Consider the following 20457-nt stretch of genomic DNA (forward strand, 5'->3'; position numbering starts at 1 on the left):
GACATAAACTACTGCTCTCAGAACCCCTTGAAACAATGGGAACATTTCTTTTTTTAATATTTTATTTTTTCTCAATTACATGTCAACACAATTTTTAGCATTCATTTTTACAAGATTTTGAGTTCCAAATTTTTTTCTTCCTCCCCTCCCCTCTTCTGAAAATGGTAGGCAATTTGATATGTTATACATGTGCTATCACGTAAAGCATATTTCCATATTAGTCACAGTTGTGAAAGAAGAAACAGATCAAAAGGGAAAAGACATGAAATATAATAAAGTATGCAAAAAAGAATATTCTTTGTTTCTGGGAGCCCAGATGCCAGAGTAAGCAGTAAGTCACTCTCACTCTTTAATGAGCGACTTAATGACCTTAATGAACTCTAAAAACCCAGAAAATATTGCCCCAGGAAAAATCCTGGACCAGAGGAGCCAGCAGACATGGTGCAGCTGTCTTTTAGCACAGGAGGCTTGGGGGGTGAAGAGTGGCAGGAGAGGCTGCTCTCTGGCGCAAAAAACAGGGTTTAGGGGAGTGAAGGACCAGGTTAAAGTGTTAAGAATTCTAGGCTGTCCAGAAAAGACAATGACCAGTATTGAGGGGCTGCAGGGAGACAAGCCCGTTAGTGCCCTTTGGGCGAGGCTGTGAATTGGCCCAGTCATTCTGGAAAGCAGTTTAGGACCATGGCTCCAAAGTTATTATGTGCTCCCTTTTACCCAGCAGGGTCTTCTAGGTCTTGACCCCAAAGAGTGCAAAGAAAGAGGAAAAGGTTTAATATATATGTGTGTGTATGTATTTGTATGTATGTGTGTGTATGTGTATATATATATATATATGTATATATATGGTATATATGGTATATATGTACATATTAATTATAACATCTTTCTCATGGCAAAGAACTGAAAACTAAAGCAGTATGTACCCGTTTCAGACTGGCTAAACACATTTTGGTGTGAATGATGATGATGGTGATGGTTTCAGAGAAACCAAGGAAGCCTTGTATGAACCAATTCAGAATGAAATGAACAGAACCAGGAGAACAATTTGTACAAGAACAACATTGTAAAAATAAACAATTTTGAAAACCTTATGAATTCCAATAAGCACAATGACCAACCCTGATTCCAGAGGACCAACAATGGAGATTGCTACCCATGTCAGATGATGGACTAAAGATTCAGAATGAGACATATCTGGACATTTCCAATAGGGGAAATTTGTTTGCTTGACTTGTGTCTATTTATTACAAAGGATTTGGTTTTCTTTTTATTTGTGGGGGAGGATGAGTGAGGGGAGGTGGAAGGGAAAAAACAAAATTCTTAATAATTGAAATGTTTTATTTTAAAATTTTAATTAAAAAGATAATTGAAATATAATTTAATGTTTAAAAGGCAAACTCTATCACTAACTAAGAAAGGGGTTACAAGAACTGGTGCACCATGGCCTTGTGAGGTACAAGAATATCAGAAGGTAAAGAGAGGGACTCTGGGAGCCTTTATGTGGCTGACCATATAGCGGAGCTTTAAGAAAAAAAGAGATATGCAGAGCTCAAGAGCAATGAAGACCTTCTCCATCTTGAGAGAGAGAAACACATGATATCTTCCTAAGCCCAGCAGCCAAAGACAGAAAGAACCAATAAGACGGGAAGGATATCTACATTCCCAGGACACCTCTACCCCTGGCTCTCCACCCTGGGTCACCAGTGATCATTTCACTCACTCCTCTGCATGTCTGGGCCAAATGCTACCGGGTGGCATTTTGCTCTACCTGGGAAGCTCTCCAGTCTTTGCCAGTGGAAAGAATTAGAAGGACATTATCCCATAGAAACAATGCAGACTTGTAAATAGCTTACTTTGGTGGGGAGGCAGGGAAGAAAGGCAATTGGGGTTAACTGTTTGACTTGCTTAGGGTCACACAGCTAGTACATGTCAAATGTCTGAGGCTGGATTTGAACTCAGGTCCTCCTGACTCCAGGGCTGGTGCTGTGTCCACTGAGCCACCTACCTGCCCCAAACAGCTCACTTTTAAGTAAGCTTAAAGGACTGTATCAGCAAGGTAATAATCACAAAATTGACGATAATTGTAAATATGCCTATGTAGTTCTGTATCATAAAATATAAGAGACTCACCATATAGAAGGCAGAAGTAAGCCATTTGTTCAGACACCAGAGAACCAGATCCCCAAACCAATAAGTCCAATCTATCATAGCAGCAAAGAAATTAATATACATTATCACAGCAGAGAATGACTCCATCTCAAAACCATCCCCCTGGGGTCTTGCTACCAACAAACACAACACAGCTTGCACATGTTTGCTCTCTCCCTCAACTCTAACCACTCTAAGCATTTCCTGCTCCATCCTTCCAGTTCCTCTCTTCAACAAGCTCCTCCTACCACATGTGACTTAGGCTTCTTGTGACATAAGCAGGTCACATGGGCCTATTAATGGGTGGGAAAAATCTTCAAATTTAATTACCACTACAAGGACCCACACTAATTCTTAGATGCTTTGCTCCTTGATCTGTCCTCATAATCTGTCACTTTTGTCTGCCTTGTATTTCATTGGATCTTTATCCATCTCACAATGATGTCATTCTGCTTTCCTCATTCTTCCTGCCAGGATGCTCTCCAGCAAAATCACTCTATTTGGCATCAATCACATTGTGTTTATATTTTCAACTCATTTTTCCTATCTTAGTTTCTAAATGACTTAGTTTCCTCATTTTCACAGATTTCTCAGTTGTTACTAGGACTCAATGACTACCTCATTCAAAGAACCCATCACAGAACAGAGTTGGAAGTCACCTGAATAGTCACCTAAATTTTGTCTGACCTGACCACACACCCCCATAGCCTTTTAATGATTTTCTTCTTTTTTACCTAATTCTATTTCTCTCATAAATTCCTTCAGTGATTTTTGTTGTGTCTTCGGAAATATCTAGCTTTTTTGGTTGCTGCCACTGCTTTTCTGCTTCATTTTTTCTCATTGTTCTAGATGCCTCTTCCTCCTCCTCTTCTTCCTCCTGCCTGAATCCTGCCAGCTTTGGCCTTCCTAGTAGCTGCTACTCCAGACTTGGGCCAGCAAGCCTTGCATCCCAGGTCATTCAAATCTGGAATAATGATGCCCATTATGATAGATCTTTTCTTGTGTTTCACATTTTCTTTCTTGAGAATTTCTGACATTTTTGCTTCTTTTGTGATTTTTATTGCTGTTTTGATGACCATTTGGGGGCATTGGATGGACTCTCTTGTGACTTCTTATGGTGCCATTTTCCTGGAAGCCTCTTCAAATTGAGTTTAAGCTTCTTCAAATTGAGGAAGATTCCCAAGGAATTGAAAATTTCTGAGTATTTTACCACCATCATGCCAAATAGAGGCAATAAAGAAGACAAAAGCCACTGTCAGCCACCTACCAGCCTGTTGTCCCCTCTTTGCAAAATCATTATGAGAAGTCTCTGTACACCTAGAGGACAGATTCTATTAAAAACAGAGAAAGGGTAGGACATTGCAAAATAGTTCCAAAGCACATATCAGGTAAGTGACTGAAAAGTAGAGCATGTGAGATCCCATGATATCTACCATGAATACTTTTTTTAAAAAGAATTTGCCTCAATAGAACTCAATGTGCCCTTGAAAGCTCCCATCAAACAAGTTATCTCCCACCATATGTTAAAAAGAGAGAAAATTCTTTGATATACACAATGGAGAATGTTTCCAAGAATTGCAGAGCACTGCCATGAAATGAAATTGAAAACAGCAACATTTGTTCACCTATAGTCATGTGAAGGAGACAGAGATGAGATTTTAGACATCATTTATGCCACTCGTGTTGTAGGGAAGGAAACTGACTCTCAGTAAATAAGGTCACAGTAAATAAGAATTCCAGGATCAGAACCCAGAACATCTGGTTTCAAATGTTATTTATGTTCCACTGCACCAATATGTGAGGAGCATAGAACATGTTATGCCTTGAATCCAAACAAAAGAATAATCCTCCCTGGATTTCAGGATTCTCCAATTCCTCCCATTCCCATATGACATCACACAAATTATCCCACATAAAAGAGGCATGAAAAAGCTATTACAATGGAGGGGAAGATGAGGGAGGAGTGGTGGGCAAAGCTTAAACCTTATTCTCATCAGAATTGGCTCAAAGAGGGAATGACATACACACTCAGTTGGATATAGAAAACTATCTTACCCTATAATGAAGTATAAAGGGACAGGGATAATAGAAGGGGGAGGGGGACTGATAAAAGGGAGGTTATAATGGGGAAGGTAGTGATCAAAAGTAAGGAAAAGTAAGGAGGGAAAGGGTGGGAGGTAAGAGAGAGAGGGAAATAAACAAACAAAAGATAGTATGGAGGGAAATATACAATTAGTTATAACTATGAATGTGAATGGGATAAACTCACCCATAAAATGGAAGCAGATAGCAAAATTGATTAAAAACCAGAATCCTGCAATATGTTGTTTACAAGAAACACATTTGAAGCAGAGAGATACAGACAGGATAAAGGTAAGGGCCTGGAGCAGAATCTATTATGCTTCAGCTGAAACAAAGAAAGGAGGGGTAGCAATCATGCTCTCAGAAAAAATAAAATCAAAAATAGATCTAATTAAAAGAGATAAAGAAGGAAACCATATCTTGCTGAAAGGTATCATAGACAATGAAGATATATCAATACTAAACATAAAATGCATGAAATAGCAGATCATCTAAATTTTTTAAGAAGGTACAAGAGGAAATAGATAATAAAACTATACTAGTGAGTGACCTCAACTTTCCCCTCTCAAAACTAGATAAATCTTACCAAAAAATAAACAAGAAAAGTTAAGGAGGTGAATACAATTCCAAAAAAGTTAGATATGATAGATGTCTGGAGAAACTTGAATGGGAATAGAAAGGAGTATACCCTTTTCTCAGCAGCACATGACTTACACACAAAAATTGACCATGTATTAGGACATAAGAACCTCACAACCAAATACAGAAAAGAAGAAACAGTAAATGCATCCTTTTCAGATCATAGTGCAATAAAAATTACATTCAGTCTGGGACAATGGAAAGAAAAATTAAAAATTAATTTTAAATTAAATAATCTAATCCAAAAAAGTGGGTCAAAGAAGAAAGCATTGAAACAATTAATAATTTCAATTAGAAAAATGAAAACAATGAGATGACATACCAAAATTTATGGGATGCAGATAAAGCAGTACTTAGGGGAATATTTATATCTTTAATTGCTTACATCAATAAAACAGAGAAAAACCAGTTCAATGAATTAGGCATGCAACTAAAAACATTTGAAAAAGAACAAATTAAAAATCCCCAAATAAATACCAACTTGGAAATCCTGAAAATCAAAGGAGAGAAATACTTCTACAATATATTGTTTACCAAAAATACATTTGAAGCAGAGAGATACATACAGAGTAAAGGTAAAAGGCTGGAGCAGAATATATTATGCTTCAGCTGAAGTTAAAAAAAATCAAGGGTAACAATCTTGATCTCAGACAAAACAAAAGCGAAAATAGATCTAATTAAAATGGATAAGGAAGGAAACTACATCCTGCTAAAAGGTACCATAGAAAATAAAGTAATATCAATAGTAAACATATGTATACCAGGTATTATAATATACAAATTCTTAGAGGAGAAATTAAGTGAGTTACAGGAAGAAATAGACAGCAAAACTATACTAATGAGGGACCTCGAGCTCCCCCTCTCAGAACTAGATAAACCAAACCACAAAATAAACAAGAAAGAAATTAGGAGATAAATAGAATCTTAGAAAAGTTAAATATGGTAGATATCTGGAGGAAACTGAATGGAGATAGAAAAGAATCTTTCTCTCCATCCTCTTTTCCCCTGTTTATGTTTCTCTCTCTCTCTTTTCTCCCTTTTCCTCCTCACCTTTGCTTTGCTTCTAACCACCATCTCCCTCAATCTGTCCTCCCTTCTATCACTCCTCCCTTTTTTTACCCCTTTTCCCCTCCTACTTCTTATAGGGTAAGATAGATTTCTATAACCAATTGAGTATGTATGATATTCCCTCTTTGAACCGAATCTGATAAGAGTAAGGTTCAAACAATGGTTGCCTCCCTCCATTCTTTCCCTCTGTTGTAACAGGTCTTTGCACCATTTCATGTGCACCTCCTTTCCTCTTCTCCCAGTACAATCTATTTTTTACCCCTTAATTAATTTTTAGCATCACATCAAAGTCAACTTATATCCACACCCTCTATCTATGTATATCCCTTCTAAATGTCATAATAAAGATACAGTTCTCAAGAGTTACAAATATCATCTTCCCATGTAGGAATGTAAACAGTTTAACCTTATTGAATAAAATGTTTTTCCCTATTTGCCTTTTTATGCTTCTCTTGAGTCTTGTATCTAAAGATTAAGTTTTCTGTTCAGCTCTGGATTTTTCATAAGTAAAATTTGGAAGTCCTCTATTTTATTGAATATCCATCTCCTCACCTGAAAGATTATACTTAATTTTGTGAGAGTAGTTGATCCTTGGTTGTAATCCAAGTTCCTTTGCCTTCCAGAATATCATATTCCAAGCCCTCCAGTCCTTTAACGGAGAAGCTGCAAGGCCCTGTGTAATCCTGACTGTGGTCCCAAAATATTTAAATTGTTTCTTTCTGGCTGCTTGCACTATTTTCTCCTTGACCTGATAGTTCTGGAATTTGGCTATGATATTCCTTTGCATTTTTAATTTGGGAATCTCATTCAGGAAGTGATTGGTGGATTCGTTCAATGACTATTTTAGCCTTTGGTTCTAGGATCTCAGGGCAATTTCCCTTGATAATTTCTTGAAAGATGCTGTCCATGGTCTTTTTTTTTAAATCATGGCTTTTAGATGGAACAATAATTCTTAAATTATCTCTCCTGGATCTATTTTCCTGGTCAGTCATTTTTCCAATGAGGTATTTTACATTTTATTCTATTTTTTTCATTCTTTTGATTTTGTTTGACTGATTCTTGATGTCACATAGAGTCATTAGCTTCCACTTGCCCAATTCTAATTTTTAACAAATTGTTTTCTTCAATTTTGTACCTCCTTTTCCATTTGGCCAATTCTACTTTCTGAGTTGTTTTCTTCAGAGGACTTTTTTTTCTATTTGGCCAATTGTATTTTTTAAGGAATTGTTTTCTACAGCCAATTTTTGTCCTTCCTTTCCCAAGGTATTTCCCAAGGTATTGCCTCTCTCTTGAATACCTCTCATTTCTTTTCCCAACTTTTCTTCTACTTCCCTTATACGACTTTTAAAATCCTTCTTGAGCTCTTTCAAGAAGGCTTTCTGGGGTTGAGACAAGTTCATATTCCCCTTTGAGGTTTCAGATATAGGTATATTGACAGTGTTGCTCTCTTCTGAATTTGTGTTTTGATCTTCCCTGTCCCCATAGAAAGAATCCATGGTCAGTGTCCATTTCTGTTTTTTTGTTCATGATGTTTGCCTATTCCTAGCTTTTAAAGTTGAGCTCTCCTGCTGGAGCACAGGGAACACTGTCCCAAGCTTCTTTTGCTGGTGGCCTGGGGCCTGGTCACAGGCTTTGTGTGCTAGGGCCTCAGATGCTGACAGCTGGAAGCTGTAGGGTCTGACAGCTTACCAGGTGCTGAGCTAGGATTCTAGTGTTGGTGGCTGGCATGTGCTGAGACCAGATGGGGTTTTTCTGTATTTTCCCTGGGGCTACATTGAAGGGGGGGGAAGGAGGTCAGTCTGGCAGCTAGAAGATACCTGCTCACTTGGGGCTGTGCTGAAGCACAGGGAGGTTAGGCTGCTAAAGGACGCCTGCTTGCCGGTACATGTGGTGGAATCTACTGGTTCTCCTGGCTATGCCAAGGTATGTGGGGGTCCTGGTGCTGGCACCTGCCTGTTCCACCATCCTGGGGCTCAGAATCTCCCTCTGGTTTGCTGAAGTGGGGCTTGCTAGGACACCTCCAGTCCTGTACTGCTCCCCTTCCATCAGAGCCAAAGGGACCTTTCCTTTCTTTGCACTCTTTGGGGTCAAGACCTAGAAGACCCTGCTGGGTAAAAGGGAGCACGTAATAACTTTGGAGCCATGGTCCTAAACTGCTTTCCAGAATGACTGGGCCAATTCACAGCCTCGCCCAAAGGGCACTAATGGGCTTGTCTCCCTGCAGCCCCTCAATATTGGTCATTTTCTTTTCTGGACAGCCTAGAATTCTTAACACTTTAACCTGGTCCTTCACTCCCCTAAACCCTGTTTTTTGCGCCAGAGAGCAGCCCCTCCTGCCACTCTTCACCGGCTGGAAGTTGGCGGAGCAGCTTCTCTGGTCTAAGAAGACTTTTAGTTTCGCTTTACACTCTTTCCCTGTCGTCCTTTTCCTTAGAGCCAAATCAATCAGTAGCCCAGGCTTTCTTCCTTAGGCAGTTGTTTTCCAGCTGTTTCATTGCATGTTGGAAGGCTTTGGTGCTCTCTCCCTGTCTGTGTCACTGTCCATACCTTCTCTTTCTCCCTCACTCCCCCCTCCTCTCTCTCCCTCTCCATCTCTCCTTCTATTGCTCTCCTCCCTCCCTCTCTCCTTCTATCTCTCTCCTCCCTCTCTCCTCTCTGTGTCACTGTCCACACCTTTTCTCTCTCTTCCTCCCTCCCCCCTCTCTGTCTCTCCTTTTCTTACTCTCCTGTCTCCTACCTCCCTCTCTCTCTCTCCCTCCCTCCTCTCTGTCTCTGTCTCTCCCCACCCTCTTCTCTCTCAGCACTTGCTGGACTCTGCTTCTTAGTGCTTGTAGCCAGAATGGCCTTTGTTTTCTTTGAATGACTCAGCTTACCTCATTGAGCCTCTGGACACTGTGGCTTGCTCTTCCGGGGCAGGAAGCCCAAAGAGCATTCCAGGAAGCAGACAACTTCCTGTGTGATGAGTCATGGGGCTGGCTGAGGGGAGGTGTTGGCGGCTACGCTAGGGGGAGGGGCCAAGTCAAGAACCAATCGGCCCTGGTCGTTCAGGTGGTGCTTGATGATGTCAAAAACTCTATAAGAGGGGAGAGGACAGCTTGAAGATCCTCTTTTCCTTTTCCGGTTGGAGCCAGAGACAGTTACAGCGACAGTTACAGCGACAGTTACAGCGACAGTTACAGCTACAGTTACAGCCACAGCCACAGCTGAAGCAGGAGCTGCCAGTAGCAGAGCTGACCTACGGGAGGAAGCTGAACAAAGACTTCAGTCCAGTGGGTAATCTTATTACCATAGAGGGGGAAACATGATTTTGCTTTACGCAATCATGCTTCTCTGTAGCCTCCTGGTTACTCTTTCAAGGCGTACTTATTGGGCCTGGAAGCTTTTGATCAATATATCAAAATGGGGTTGCTGGTTCATGGGTTGGTTACTGTGGAGCCTAAATAAATGTTTTGATTCTTCTGCCTTCTACTTTGAGAGTTTCTTATATCCGGCGGTTCCGAACGTTTCAGACATGTTTATGATCCTCTTTGAGATTATAAACTCTGCCCTCCTAATACATTTGGCGACGAGGATGGGATCGCTAGGTATAAGATCTCTATTTAGAAGCAGAACAATTCCAGAGGAAGAGATGAATATCCCAGGATGGGAGGATCCATTTTATTCCTCCCTAGCAAAAGAATTGGCTAAAAAGCTGGACCCTGTGAAAACTGGGAACCAAGGCTACGGAGAGGAGATCCTAGGGATTTGGAAAAGTGTTTACGAGAAGTTGGGATTCAGTCAGGGGCATCACTATCTAGGCAAAGCTGGATAGTGTTATCAGCCTACCGGCTAGTATACGAAAGATTGAGATTAAGTGAAAGACATGGGGGCACTCCTACCCCACAGGAAGAAGGGGAATCTCAGATAGCAGGAGACCAAACTGACTCAAATGAGAACTTTTCTATTAATGTGGCTAAGAGCAACAGGAGACCAAAAAAGCCCAGAGTGCATTTCAACCCAGCCCAGAAAGAGCCTGACTGCCTGCTTCGTCCTAGCCATGGTGGCAGAGGAAGTGAGTGGGGAGAGAATGAGACAATGTTAGGGGCTGAGGCACAAAACACTACTGGGGTTCAGGATGTGCCTCACACAGAGCATAGGAGATGGTTAAATGATCAGACAAGGGCTCGACCCATACAAAGGAGGAAGACAGAAACCCGAGGTGAAGATTCAGTTACAAGGGAAATTCAGGAAGATTTCTCACCGCAAGAGGTCACAGATATTTTGAGTAGATTCAGCCAAAGAATAGGAGAACCATTGATATCTTGGATGGTAAGACTCAGTGATCAAGGGGCCAGTGGAATATCAGTGGATAGGACAGACTGCATGAGATTCATAGGTATCAGCCATGATCCTCTAGTTCAACAAGCTTTTAGGGAACATCATCAGCAAGGAGATGGTGATAGCAGGACTACTCTGTTGGCATTAGCCGCTGTGGGATGCAATAAGAGATATGCTACTGATTCTATGTGGCCCACTGAGCACAGACCCTGGTATTCACTTAGAGACTGTATCATGAGACTAAAGGAGGAGGTAATGAAGACTGCCATTATGATAGGAACTGCAGACAAATATTACAATGATCCAATGGGACTGCCTCATAGGAATTTAATAATTAGGACAGCTCCCCCTGCTTATAAACAACTAATTTTGAATTTATTACTTGGAGAAGTAGGGAGCCGTCTTACAACAGTGATAAATAAGATTTTACAGTTACATGACTTAGGTGACTGGGGAAGGGATAGATCTCCTCGAGAGAGAAGGGTGAATAACCAGCAAACTTGGCGCCAAAGGAGAGTAACAAGGAAAGAAATGTTTACTGCTTTATTGAGAGCAGGGGTAGGTTTTGAAATGATAGATGGAATTCCAACCAATGAATTATATAGAATGTACAGAGATAAAGGCCTTGATAACAGGAGAGATAGGGAAATAAGAACTGCTCCTGCAAATACTACAGATGTTGAACCTTCAAACTAGCTACGTGGATGCCTATATGGAGGAATCAGAATTGGGAGATTCATGGCAAACAAGTTTGGGGTAAAGAGTTATGGGAAAATATATGGGACATGTCTTTGGTTACAGATCTGTCAGTTTTTCATGTTGATGCTCATGCAACCCTGACCACACCAGAACGTGAGTACAATGCACATGCGGATCGACTAGCAAAGATTGCTACTGAATGTATTGTCCCTACTCCGACTCCAACTGATGACCCAGCCTTAGCAAGATGGGTCCACCAGACTGCTGGCCATTTAGGGGTCCAGGCCACCCATCGATGGGCACAGGATCGAGGTATCAGTATTTCTCATGCGTTGTTAAAACAAATAACAGAGGAGTGTTGTATATGCCAATTAGAAAAAGAACGAACTCTTCCTAGGATAGTTACTGGAGAAATAGCAAGGGGAAAAGTTCCAGCCCAAATTTGGCAGATAGATTATATTGGCCCACTACCCCAGGATAAAGGATGTAAATATGTATGTACGTGTGTTGACACCTATTCAGGTGTACTAGTGGCTTGTCCTTATAAAGACGCAACTCAGAAAAACACCTGTAAAACTTTAGATATTGTAAGTTTATATTATGGAACCCCAATGCAGATTCAAAGTGACAATGGGTCACATTTCAAGGGCAAAGAAGTGAAAAGATATTGTGTGTTGAATAATATAGAATGGATATATCATATTCCATATTACCCACAAGCATCTGGGCTAATTGAAAGAATGAATGGATTGTTGAAAGAACAGCTGAGAAAATTAAGCTCAAATAATTCATATCGACATTGGAAGGATAATTTGTCTATTGCCTTATGTAATTTGAATAATAGGCCCTTGGGGGGAGTACACCTCTAGCCAGAATGATGACCCCAAATCTGCAGATCAGAGAACAGCAAACATGTGAGATCCAAAACATTGAATTTTGGACTGTGAGGGAAGATGTCCCACTACCAAGTCCAGGAACACCTGGTTCAGCAGGATATGATTTACATTGTATAGAGAATTTTAGGTTAAATAGGAAAGAGATAAGAAAAACCCCTACTGGAGTATGTATGAGAATCCCCAAGAATCATCTTGGACGGATATTACCTAAACCAGGATTAGCGGCTCAAGGAATACATGTATTGGCTGGAGTGATAGATTCTAATTATCAAAAAGAAATTGTTGTGACACTCCAGAATATGGGTAAAAAACCTGTACAATTTTGTAGAAATGATAGGATGGTTCAAGTCATTATTATCCCCTGTGAAAAAATACCCTTTGTGAAAACTGACCCTCCTCCCAAAATAACTACTAGAGGGGCAAAAGGGTCTTGCTCCATTGATAGAATAAAGTCAGGAGCTAAGGTATGGGTAAAACGGAAGCCAGATGATATTCCAAAGGCTGCAGAAGTTATAGCCCATGGGAAGGACAACACTGTAACAGTTGTCTATTCAGGGGAAAATAATTACCAAATCGTACCCCTGAACCATATATTTTACCGTGAATAGGTTATAATAATAGATTCATAGACTCCACAGGTATGGCTGATGCTGGTAAATGCCATAAGCCACTCAGAGGAAAGGTAACTTTGTGTGATTAACGGATGAAAACTTGTACATTTGGGGAAAGGCTGGGAGGACAATCTTAGTCTCTATCTAGAGTGGGATCCTCTTGGCTTCCTCATTATGTTCCTTTTGAAAAGAAACATTTCCCACCTGAGTTTGGCTCTGATGTTGGATCTTTGCATAACTGAAATCTCAACCAAACTTGAGATGATTTTATTTGAAGAATTATAGTCCATACTTGTCTATTCTTTTTGTCCTTTGTTTTGGTTAACCTTGTTGCTAGTTCTGTCTCCTTTAGGCTTAAGTACCCTGCACTTTCCGGTGACTGCCTAAGCATGTAGCATTCTTGGAATTCCTGCCAGCTCGTTAAAGAAATGACCTCTGGAATGGGACTTTTTGGGGGCAGGGCCATCTCTACATCCAATTTCAGCATGAAGAAGCTATGGAAAATGAGACCTTCACCCCTCACCCCAAGATTTTGAGCCCCAATCGTTCAAGGGGGGTGGAAATGATGATAGTGTTCTGTTTACTTATTTTGTGTTATCCTTGCTGTGTTGTTTTATTGTTATGATATTATTGATCCTATGTAATGGATACAAGGATTTAGGGGTGGACATTTGAATTATTAATAATTATTTTGGGGATGATTGATTGAAGAGATTATCTTGCTGGGACCTAGGGGTGGATCACATTTGAATCGTAAACCAATATTTAGGAATGTCACCAAATGATATGTTTTGCTTTATAATGAATGATATGTTTTAGTTTCCTTTGTAATTGGATCACAATGTATGTTCTAGGATACATGGCTGATTAGATTATGTATCCTATAACAAGGGGTGGAGTGTAGCCAGAATGGCCTTTGTTTTCTTTGAATGACTCAGCTTACCTCATTGAGCCTCTGGACACTGTGGCTTGCTCTTCCGGGGCAGGAAGCCCAAAGAGCATTCCAGGAAGCAGACAACTTCCTGTGTGATGAGTCATGGGGCTGGCTGAGGGGAGGTGTTGGCGGCTACGCTAGGGGGAGGGGCCAAGTCAAGAACCAATCGGCCCTGATCGTTCAGGTGGTGCTTGATGATGTCAAAAACTCTATAAGAGGGGAGAGGACAGCTTGAAGATCCTCTTTTCCTTTTCCGGTTGGAGCCAGAGACAGTTACAGCGACAGTTACAGCGACAGTTACAGCGACAGTTACAGCGACAGTTACAGCTACAGTTACAGCCACAGCCACAGCTGAAGCAGGAGCTGCCAGTAGCAGAGCTGACCTACGGGAGGAAGCTGAACAAAGACTTCAGTCCAGTGGGTAATCTTATTACCATAGAGGGGGAAACATGATTTTGCTTTACGCAATCATGCTTCTCTGTAGCCTCCTGGTTACTCTTTCAAGGCGTACTTATTGGGCCTGGAAGCTTTTGATCAATATATCAAAATGGGGTTGCTGGTTCATGGGTTGGTTACTGTGGAGCCTAAATAAATGTTTTGATTCTTCTGCCTTCTACTTTGAGAGTTTCTTATATCCGGCGGTTCCGAACGTTTCAGACATGTTTATGATCCTCTTTGAGATTATAAACTCTGCCCTCCTAATACAGTGCTTTCTTTTGGGCATCACCATCTCTAGGGTCCTGGGCCTATATAATGGCTTCCTGATTCCCTCCGGTTAACACAGCTAAGGTCACTGAATTCCACACCCCCTGTATTCTGAAACCTGCAGACTTAACACCATATTAAAACTTGTATTAAGCAGAGGAATATGTTTGCTTTGGGTCCCAGGTTATTTTCTCCTTCTCTCTCTCTCTCCTATATGAACAACTGGGGAGAGAAAATGGCCTTTTCACTTGCAGGCATGGATGCTGATGGTTGGGGCTGATAACTCAGATCAGAGACTAAGAGCTCCCAGGTACCTTAGGCATCCAACCCAGCTCCTGTCTGAACAACAATCCCTTCTCTATCTTAACCACATGGTCATTGAGTGTCTGCCTGAGGACCTCCAAGGCAGAGGAAGCCATGACTTCCAGGGGAGGGCCATTGCACTTCTAGACAGACCTAATCCTCAGGTGAAATCAGCCTCTCTGCAATGTTTCCTCAGGTCCTAGTAATGACCTCTTGGACTCGTCTGAGTCTGTTTCCAAACAATCCTTCATATACCTGAAGACAACCATCTTCTCCCCTCGGTATCTTCTCTTCTTCTAGGCAAACACCCCCAATTCCTTCCTCCAATCCTCCATAGAAAGTTCTCTGGTCCCCTCACCATTCTGGTCCTTGTCTTCTGGACAAGTGTCTTCTGGACACAGTGTCCATACTCTTTCTAAAATGTGGTGTCCCAGACTGAACACAATCCTCCAGCTGTGGCCTGACCAAGGAAGGGTCTTTCAGAAGCATTGCTTAGAGGATTCTGGGATCAGGGTAGGGAGAGAACATGGAAGATTCTGAGAAAGAGCAGTGTTAGCAACTGAGAGAGAGAAGTGCTGAGGAGGCTGCATCCTAATCTTTTGCAGGGAAGGTATCACTGAAAGGACGGAAAAATCTCAGGACTTGTCTATATTTTTCCTAGAAAACTGGTGCACCAGACAGCTGTGCTGTGGGGAAGGATGCATAATGGGAAGGGACAAGGGTTGGGTTTTTTAGGAGAGATTATTTTAAGGTCCATCGGGATCAAAAGAACAAAGATGGCAGAGGACTTGGTCTGAAGGGTCTGGTAGCAGGAAATGATAAGGAACGGAATCATCCACGTCTTTCCTTGCCTTTCCACACAGTGCTGCCTCCACCATGCTCTGGAGGATCCAGGTGTCCTTCCCCAGAGGAGGCTCATTCAGGACTATCTCTAGCCCAGCCTGTGTTGGGGAAAGAGGATTGAATCTGCAGTGAGAGGATGGAGGGGCAAACCTCAGTTTTGCTGCTTCCTCTCTTTATGACCTTAGAAAAGTCTCTCAACATTGGCGGTCTTCAGTTTCCTAATTTGCAAAATGAAGATTTTCTCTTAAGATCCTTTCCAGGGGTAATTTTAAGCTCTCCACAAAATCTGAAGTTTCATGGTTTCCTAGTTGGGGTGAAGAGACAAGAAAGAGGGAAAGTCCTATCAAATGTGCCCAGGTTCTTTATTTCTGAAAAAAAGAAAAGGTTACTAGGAATTCACACCTTCATATATCAGGCAGTTCAGAACCCACCTTAGGCTGAAATGGTACTCCTCCCCATTTTAATAATTAAAGCTCTTTCCTTTTGTTACTATTGAGTTGTGTCTGACTCATTGTGACCCCTTTTGGGTTTTTTTTTTTTAAATCAAAGACACTGGAGTGGCTTGGTATTTCCTTCTCCTCATTTTTCAGATGAGGAAACTGAGGCAAACAGGGTTAAGCGATTTGCCCAGGGTCACACAGCTAGTAAATATCTGAGGCCCGGGTTGGAACTCAGGTCTTCCTGACTCTCAGCCCTTGGCTCCATCCACTGTGCCACATACCTGCCCCTTTTTTGGTGAGACAAAGTCATCTACTCTGATTCCACATTCCATTTACGGTACTCTGATTTACTCTTTATACTTGGGTTTCTTGCTTACTTATCTATGAGGCCTGTGGAGGTTGGATGGAGATCATTAAAACGGAGATGTCAACACACCCTTCCATAAATGGGCCTGTAGATTTCTTCAGTCTTCAGACCCCCTCAATTTTGAGTGGGGACATTTTCTTCCCATCTTATAAGGAAGGGAAAGGGTCACACTGAGGAGGGCTGGGGGTTGGAAGGCCATGTATGAGTCAGAGACCACTACTCACATTAAAAATAGAGATCATTCTTGAGAAAATGCAAAAAGGAGTTTATTATTTTCTCATGAGAAAGGACACACACCAGCGTGGGTCAACTTGATGCCAGCATGTGTGTGTATTGCAAACATCTCAAAGCAAGTTATATAAACACTAACACAGAGTTCCCTCCACCCTCCCCACTGGCTCCTCTTCCCATTGACTGGATTTGAAGCTCACATTACAAACGCAGAATCTTTTCCCAGCAGCAGAGAACAAAGAACAAAAGGACAGGCACGAGACTGGTATTCAGCAAAAAGGGAGTAACAGCTAAAAAGACCTTGCAGGTGTCTGTCCCCTGATGTAATTTCTTATCCCTACTTTCTCAGCAAAGCAGTTTCTAAAAATATAGGAGTGGTGCAGGGTGGGGGTGGGTGGTAGGAAAGGTAAGGTCTTGTCCCATGCTGAGGTGGGGCTTCACTATTTCAGTATTCTACTCAGCCAGATGGAGAGGATTGAGGGCTGGGACCTTCTTTCTCTCTGATTCTAGCCTGGAGCACAAGAGCCCAGTGTTCTCAGAGATGACAGCTGGAGGGAGACTCTGGCTGTTCTGTGTGAATAACAGGGAAAGAGCCAAGGTCTATATAGCCAGGGATTTCCTCAGTGTCAGTTTCAGTTTTGGTCTCTAACCTGTGCGTGCTCTGCCCAGTCACCATGACGTTTTTTGTCTTCTGTTTGCTATTGGCTGGCAGAGCCTCCGTGAAGCCAACCAGAAGGGAGGGATTTGTGCCTTTATAAACCAAGTGCAAACTGGTCTCAGTGATCTTGGGCTTCTCTGCCTGGGCACCATGGAAGGCTACGGGATCTCTCTCCTTTTTCTGGGGACACTGGCCCTGCCGGAGACCTGGGCAGGTAAGTAGAGAACAGAATTAAACGGCCGCCTGGAGACTGGACACAGCATCCAGTGGTTGAAGAGTGGGTGTGTTGTGGCTCAATTAAAAAAAAAAAAAACCAGAGATGTCTCGGTTTCTCAAGGCAGAAAAAAAACCAGAAGCTTTATTTGATCAAGACTCGAGAAGTGGGCTATCACTACCAGGGCAGAGATAGCAGTGAAGAGAGGCAAGGGGGGGGGGGGGAAGGCAAGCAGGGAGATATATACCCTTGCACAAACAATTCTAAAAAATCCCACCCCAGAGGCTGGACCCCCATCCCCATTCAAAGACGAGTGGCCTCACAATCTAACCAGGAATAAGTTTTTACCCACTACAAGCACAGAAACTACAGAATTACCTTATAGAGAAACTTTAATGCTAAGATGGCTATTTGTAAGTAGGCTAGGGGAGGGGGAGGGGGGAATATCATCTGGTTTCCCCAAAATCATATGATTTACAGGAAAACGAAACTTAGGCTTGGTGAGGTTCACATCCTAACTAAATTTGTACCATCTCTATTTGAATATTGCCTTGCATGAGTTATTCATAGGGAAGCTTTCACAATCTTGTATTCCATTCACAACTGAAGTGACATCTATAAATCTAAAGAAGGGGGAGAAAGACATTGGTGGTGGTGGGGGGGCAGTTTCCGGGGATCCCTCTCCTTCATCTCAGGTGTGGGCAGGGCAGTGCTGAAAGGAAGCCGTGAACAAGCCTGCGTGTGACTCCGGACCAGCAGCCTGCCGCCCCTCAGCTGGGCTTTGGTGGGGGGGGGGGGGTGTCTTGGTGATGGTCCCTTAGTTTGGGGTGGGGCAGTGAGTGGATTGTAGGTGGGTGTGAGGACAAGAGACTCTGAGGCAGAGGTGCCTGGGGGGAGAATGGGGGCGACAGTCCTGGGGGCGATCAGAAGGAGCAGAAGCTGTTCGGAAGCCGCCCCTTCCCCCCCCCCCCCCCCAGTATCCGAGGGTGAGGATAGAGAACCAGGAGCAGCTTTGTTAAAGAGCTTCAGGGAGGATCGTGGCGGTGGGGGTGGGGCAGGTGGAGTAGGGCTGGGGGCAGGTGAGGACACAAGGTGGGGCCGAAGGTGAGGAGTGTGAGGGTCCAGGACCGGACCAGAGCTGGGGGCTGGGGGTGGGGCAGGGCCTAGGCAAAGGGGCCTAGGACCTGTCTGCGTGGTCAGGGGAGGCGTTTGACTGATCTCAAAGCGCTGTTTATCACCTCCCAGTATGGAGCGCTGGCATTGCCGGGGGCGGAGGTGCGGGAATGCCAGGGGTGGGGAGGCATCTCGGAGCAGCAGGGTTCGGAGTCCGGGGTCTCCCCTCGGGCGTGACGGAGTCAAGGGTCACTCCCTAGGCGCGATGCAGTCGAGGGTTACGCCAGGAAGTCAAGGGTTTCGACCCCTTCGGCACGAGGTCAAGGGTCTCACCCGGGCTTGGCCGCAGGGGTCGGGTCTACGCGGTCCCTGCCCTGACCCAGCCCGGCTCCCCACCTCTCAGGCTCCCACTCCCTGAGGCATTTCCTCGCCGCCGTGACCCGGCCCGAGCTCGGGGAGTCGCGGTTCCTCGCCGTGGGCTTCGTGGACGATCAGCAGTTCGCGCGCTTCGACAGCGACAGCGCGAGTCCGAGGGTGGAGCCACGGGCGGCGTGGATGGAGCGGGTGGAGCAGGAGGACCCGCACTATTGGGAGGAGGAGATGCTGTACGCCAGGAGGCGCGCACAGGTTTTCCGAGAGGACCTGGAGATCCTGCGGGGCTACTTCAACCAGAGCGGGGGCGGTGCGTGACGGGGGCCGGGGCGGGTCCGAGCCGGCCCATGGTCACCCGCGGCTCCCCCGGGGACATGGGGCGGGGGGGGGGGAGCACCTCAGGGTCATCCCGGATGGGGGGTCACGGGATCAGCCACAGTCCGGCCGCGCTGACCCGGGCCGGGGGCGGGCAGGGGTCCATACCTACCAGGGCATGTACAGCTGCGAGGTGACTCCCGAGCTCGACTTCAAGCGCGGGTTTATACAGTTTGCCTACGACGGGCTGGACTACATCACCCTGGACACGGACACTTGGACATGGACGGCGGCGGCGCCCCAGGCCGTGAACTCCAAGCGCAAGTGGGAGGCAGACAGGGGCTTCACGAAGAGAAGGAAAGCCTATCTGGAGGAGACGTGCGTGAGGTGGCTGAAGAAGTACCTGGAGATGGGGAAGGAGACTCTGGGGAGGACAGGTACCGCTGGCCACGCCCTAGTGTGCTCGGCACTCAAGGCTCCCAGCAGGCCCTTCACCTCCCCTGCAACTTCAGCCCCGGGCTCCCCACCCCCAGGGTCCCCTTGTATCCCAGGGCTGGATTGTGGGGTATTCCCTCGGCCCCACGCATCCTTGTTCCCGTGGCGGGGAGCCTGGACATGCCTCTGACCCTTGTCTCCACACCTGCCTGAGTGTGCTGGGCACTCAAGGCCCCGGCAACCCTTCCTCCCCCACCCCCCAGCCTCAGCCTCAGGCTCCCCACCCCCAGGGACCCCTTGTACCCCAGGGCCCGGGTTGGGGATGTACCCTTTGCCCGCACAGGTCCTTGTGCCCCTGGAGGGGAGGGGGAAGGGGAGCCTGTAATTGCCTCCAACCTTTGCCTCCAGACCCGCCCTCTGCCCGAGTTACCCGTCACACTGACCCCCAAGGGGAGGTGACCCTGCGGTGCCGGGCCCAGGACTTTTACCCCTCGGACATCTCCCTGACATGGCTGAGGGATGGGGAGGAACAGCTCCAGGACACAGAGTTCATTGAGACCAGGCCTGCAGGAGACGGGACCTTCCAGAAGTGGGCAGCTGTGCAGATGACCCCTGGTCAGGAAGGCAAATACACCTGCCGAGTTCAGCATGAGGGGCTGTCTGAGCCCCTCACCCTGAAATGGGGTAAGGACAGTGAGGAGGGGCTGGGGAAAGGCCATCCCCCTGCAGGACCAAAGGGAGGTGGAATTGCTACGGGGAGGGGGGATCTCAGTCCCAGAGGGATCAGAGCCTCTCACTTCTCTTTTCTATCCTAGAGCCACAGTCCTCATCCACCTGGTATATTGTGGGGGGCATTGTTGCTGGTCTCCTTCTCCTCACTGTAGTGATTGCTGGAGTTGGGATCTGGAGGAAGAAGAATTCAGGTGGGCAGGACTGGGAAGGGGCCCTTAGGGAGCAGGTACCAGGGAGATCTGGGCTTTCACTGACCCGGCAGCTTGTCTTTCTGCCCCCAAGTCCTCTTTTTCCCATCTAAGAGACTCTCAAATGAGCCCCAAGACTCCAGATGAACA

At 44.7% G+C, this 20457-nt stretch overlaps 1 protein-coding gene across 1 annotated transcript; it reads left to right on the forward strand.

Annotated features, from left to right (window-relative positions):
• The first annotated feature begins 17053 nt into the window (after nt 1-17053).
• On the forward strand, nt 17054-20423 carry LOC118831110 (class I histocompatibility antigen, Gogo-OKO alpha chain-like). The gene is made up of 5 exons (XM_036738269.1): nt 17054-17152; nt 18669-18947; nt 19111-19389; nt 19796-20071; nt 20203-20423. Exons 1-5 carry the CDS (start codon nt 17089-17091, stop codon nt 20418-20420), a joined length of 1116 nt encoding a protein of 371 aa, XP_036594164.1. The 5' UTR covers nt 17054-17088; the 3' UTR covers nt 20421-20423.
• Nucleotides 20424-20457: the final 34 nt, after the last annotated feature.

The sequence above is a fragment of the Trichosurus vulpecula genome, chromosome 9 (assembly GCF_011100635.1).
Source record: "Trichosurus vulpecula isolate mTriVul1 chromosome 9, mTriVul1.pri, whole genome shotgun sequence".
NCBI lineage: Eukaryota > Metazoa > Chordata > Mammalia > Diprotodontia > Phalangeridae > Trichosurus > Trichosurus vulpecula.

Coding starts and splice junctions, on each gene's coding strand:
- LOC118831110 (XM_036738269.1), top strand. CDS start 17,089: ATGGAAGGCTACGGGATCTCTCTCCTTTTTCTGGGGACACTGGCCCTG. Junction 19,390..19,795: donor GGAGACTCTGGGGAGGACAG/GTACCGCTGGCC, acceptor CTTTGCCTCCAG/ACCCGCCCTCTGCCCGAGTT. Junction 20,072..20,202: donor GCCCCTCACCCTGAAATGGG/GTAAGGACAGTG, acceptor TTTCTATCCTAG/AGCCACAGTCCTCATCCACC.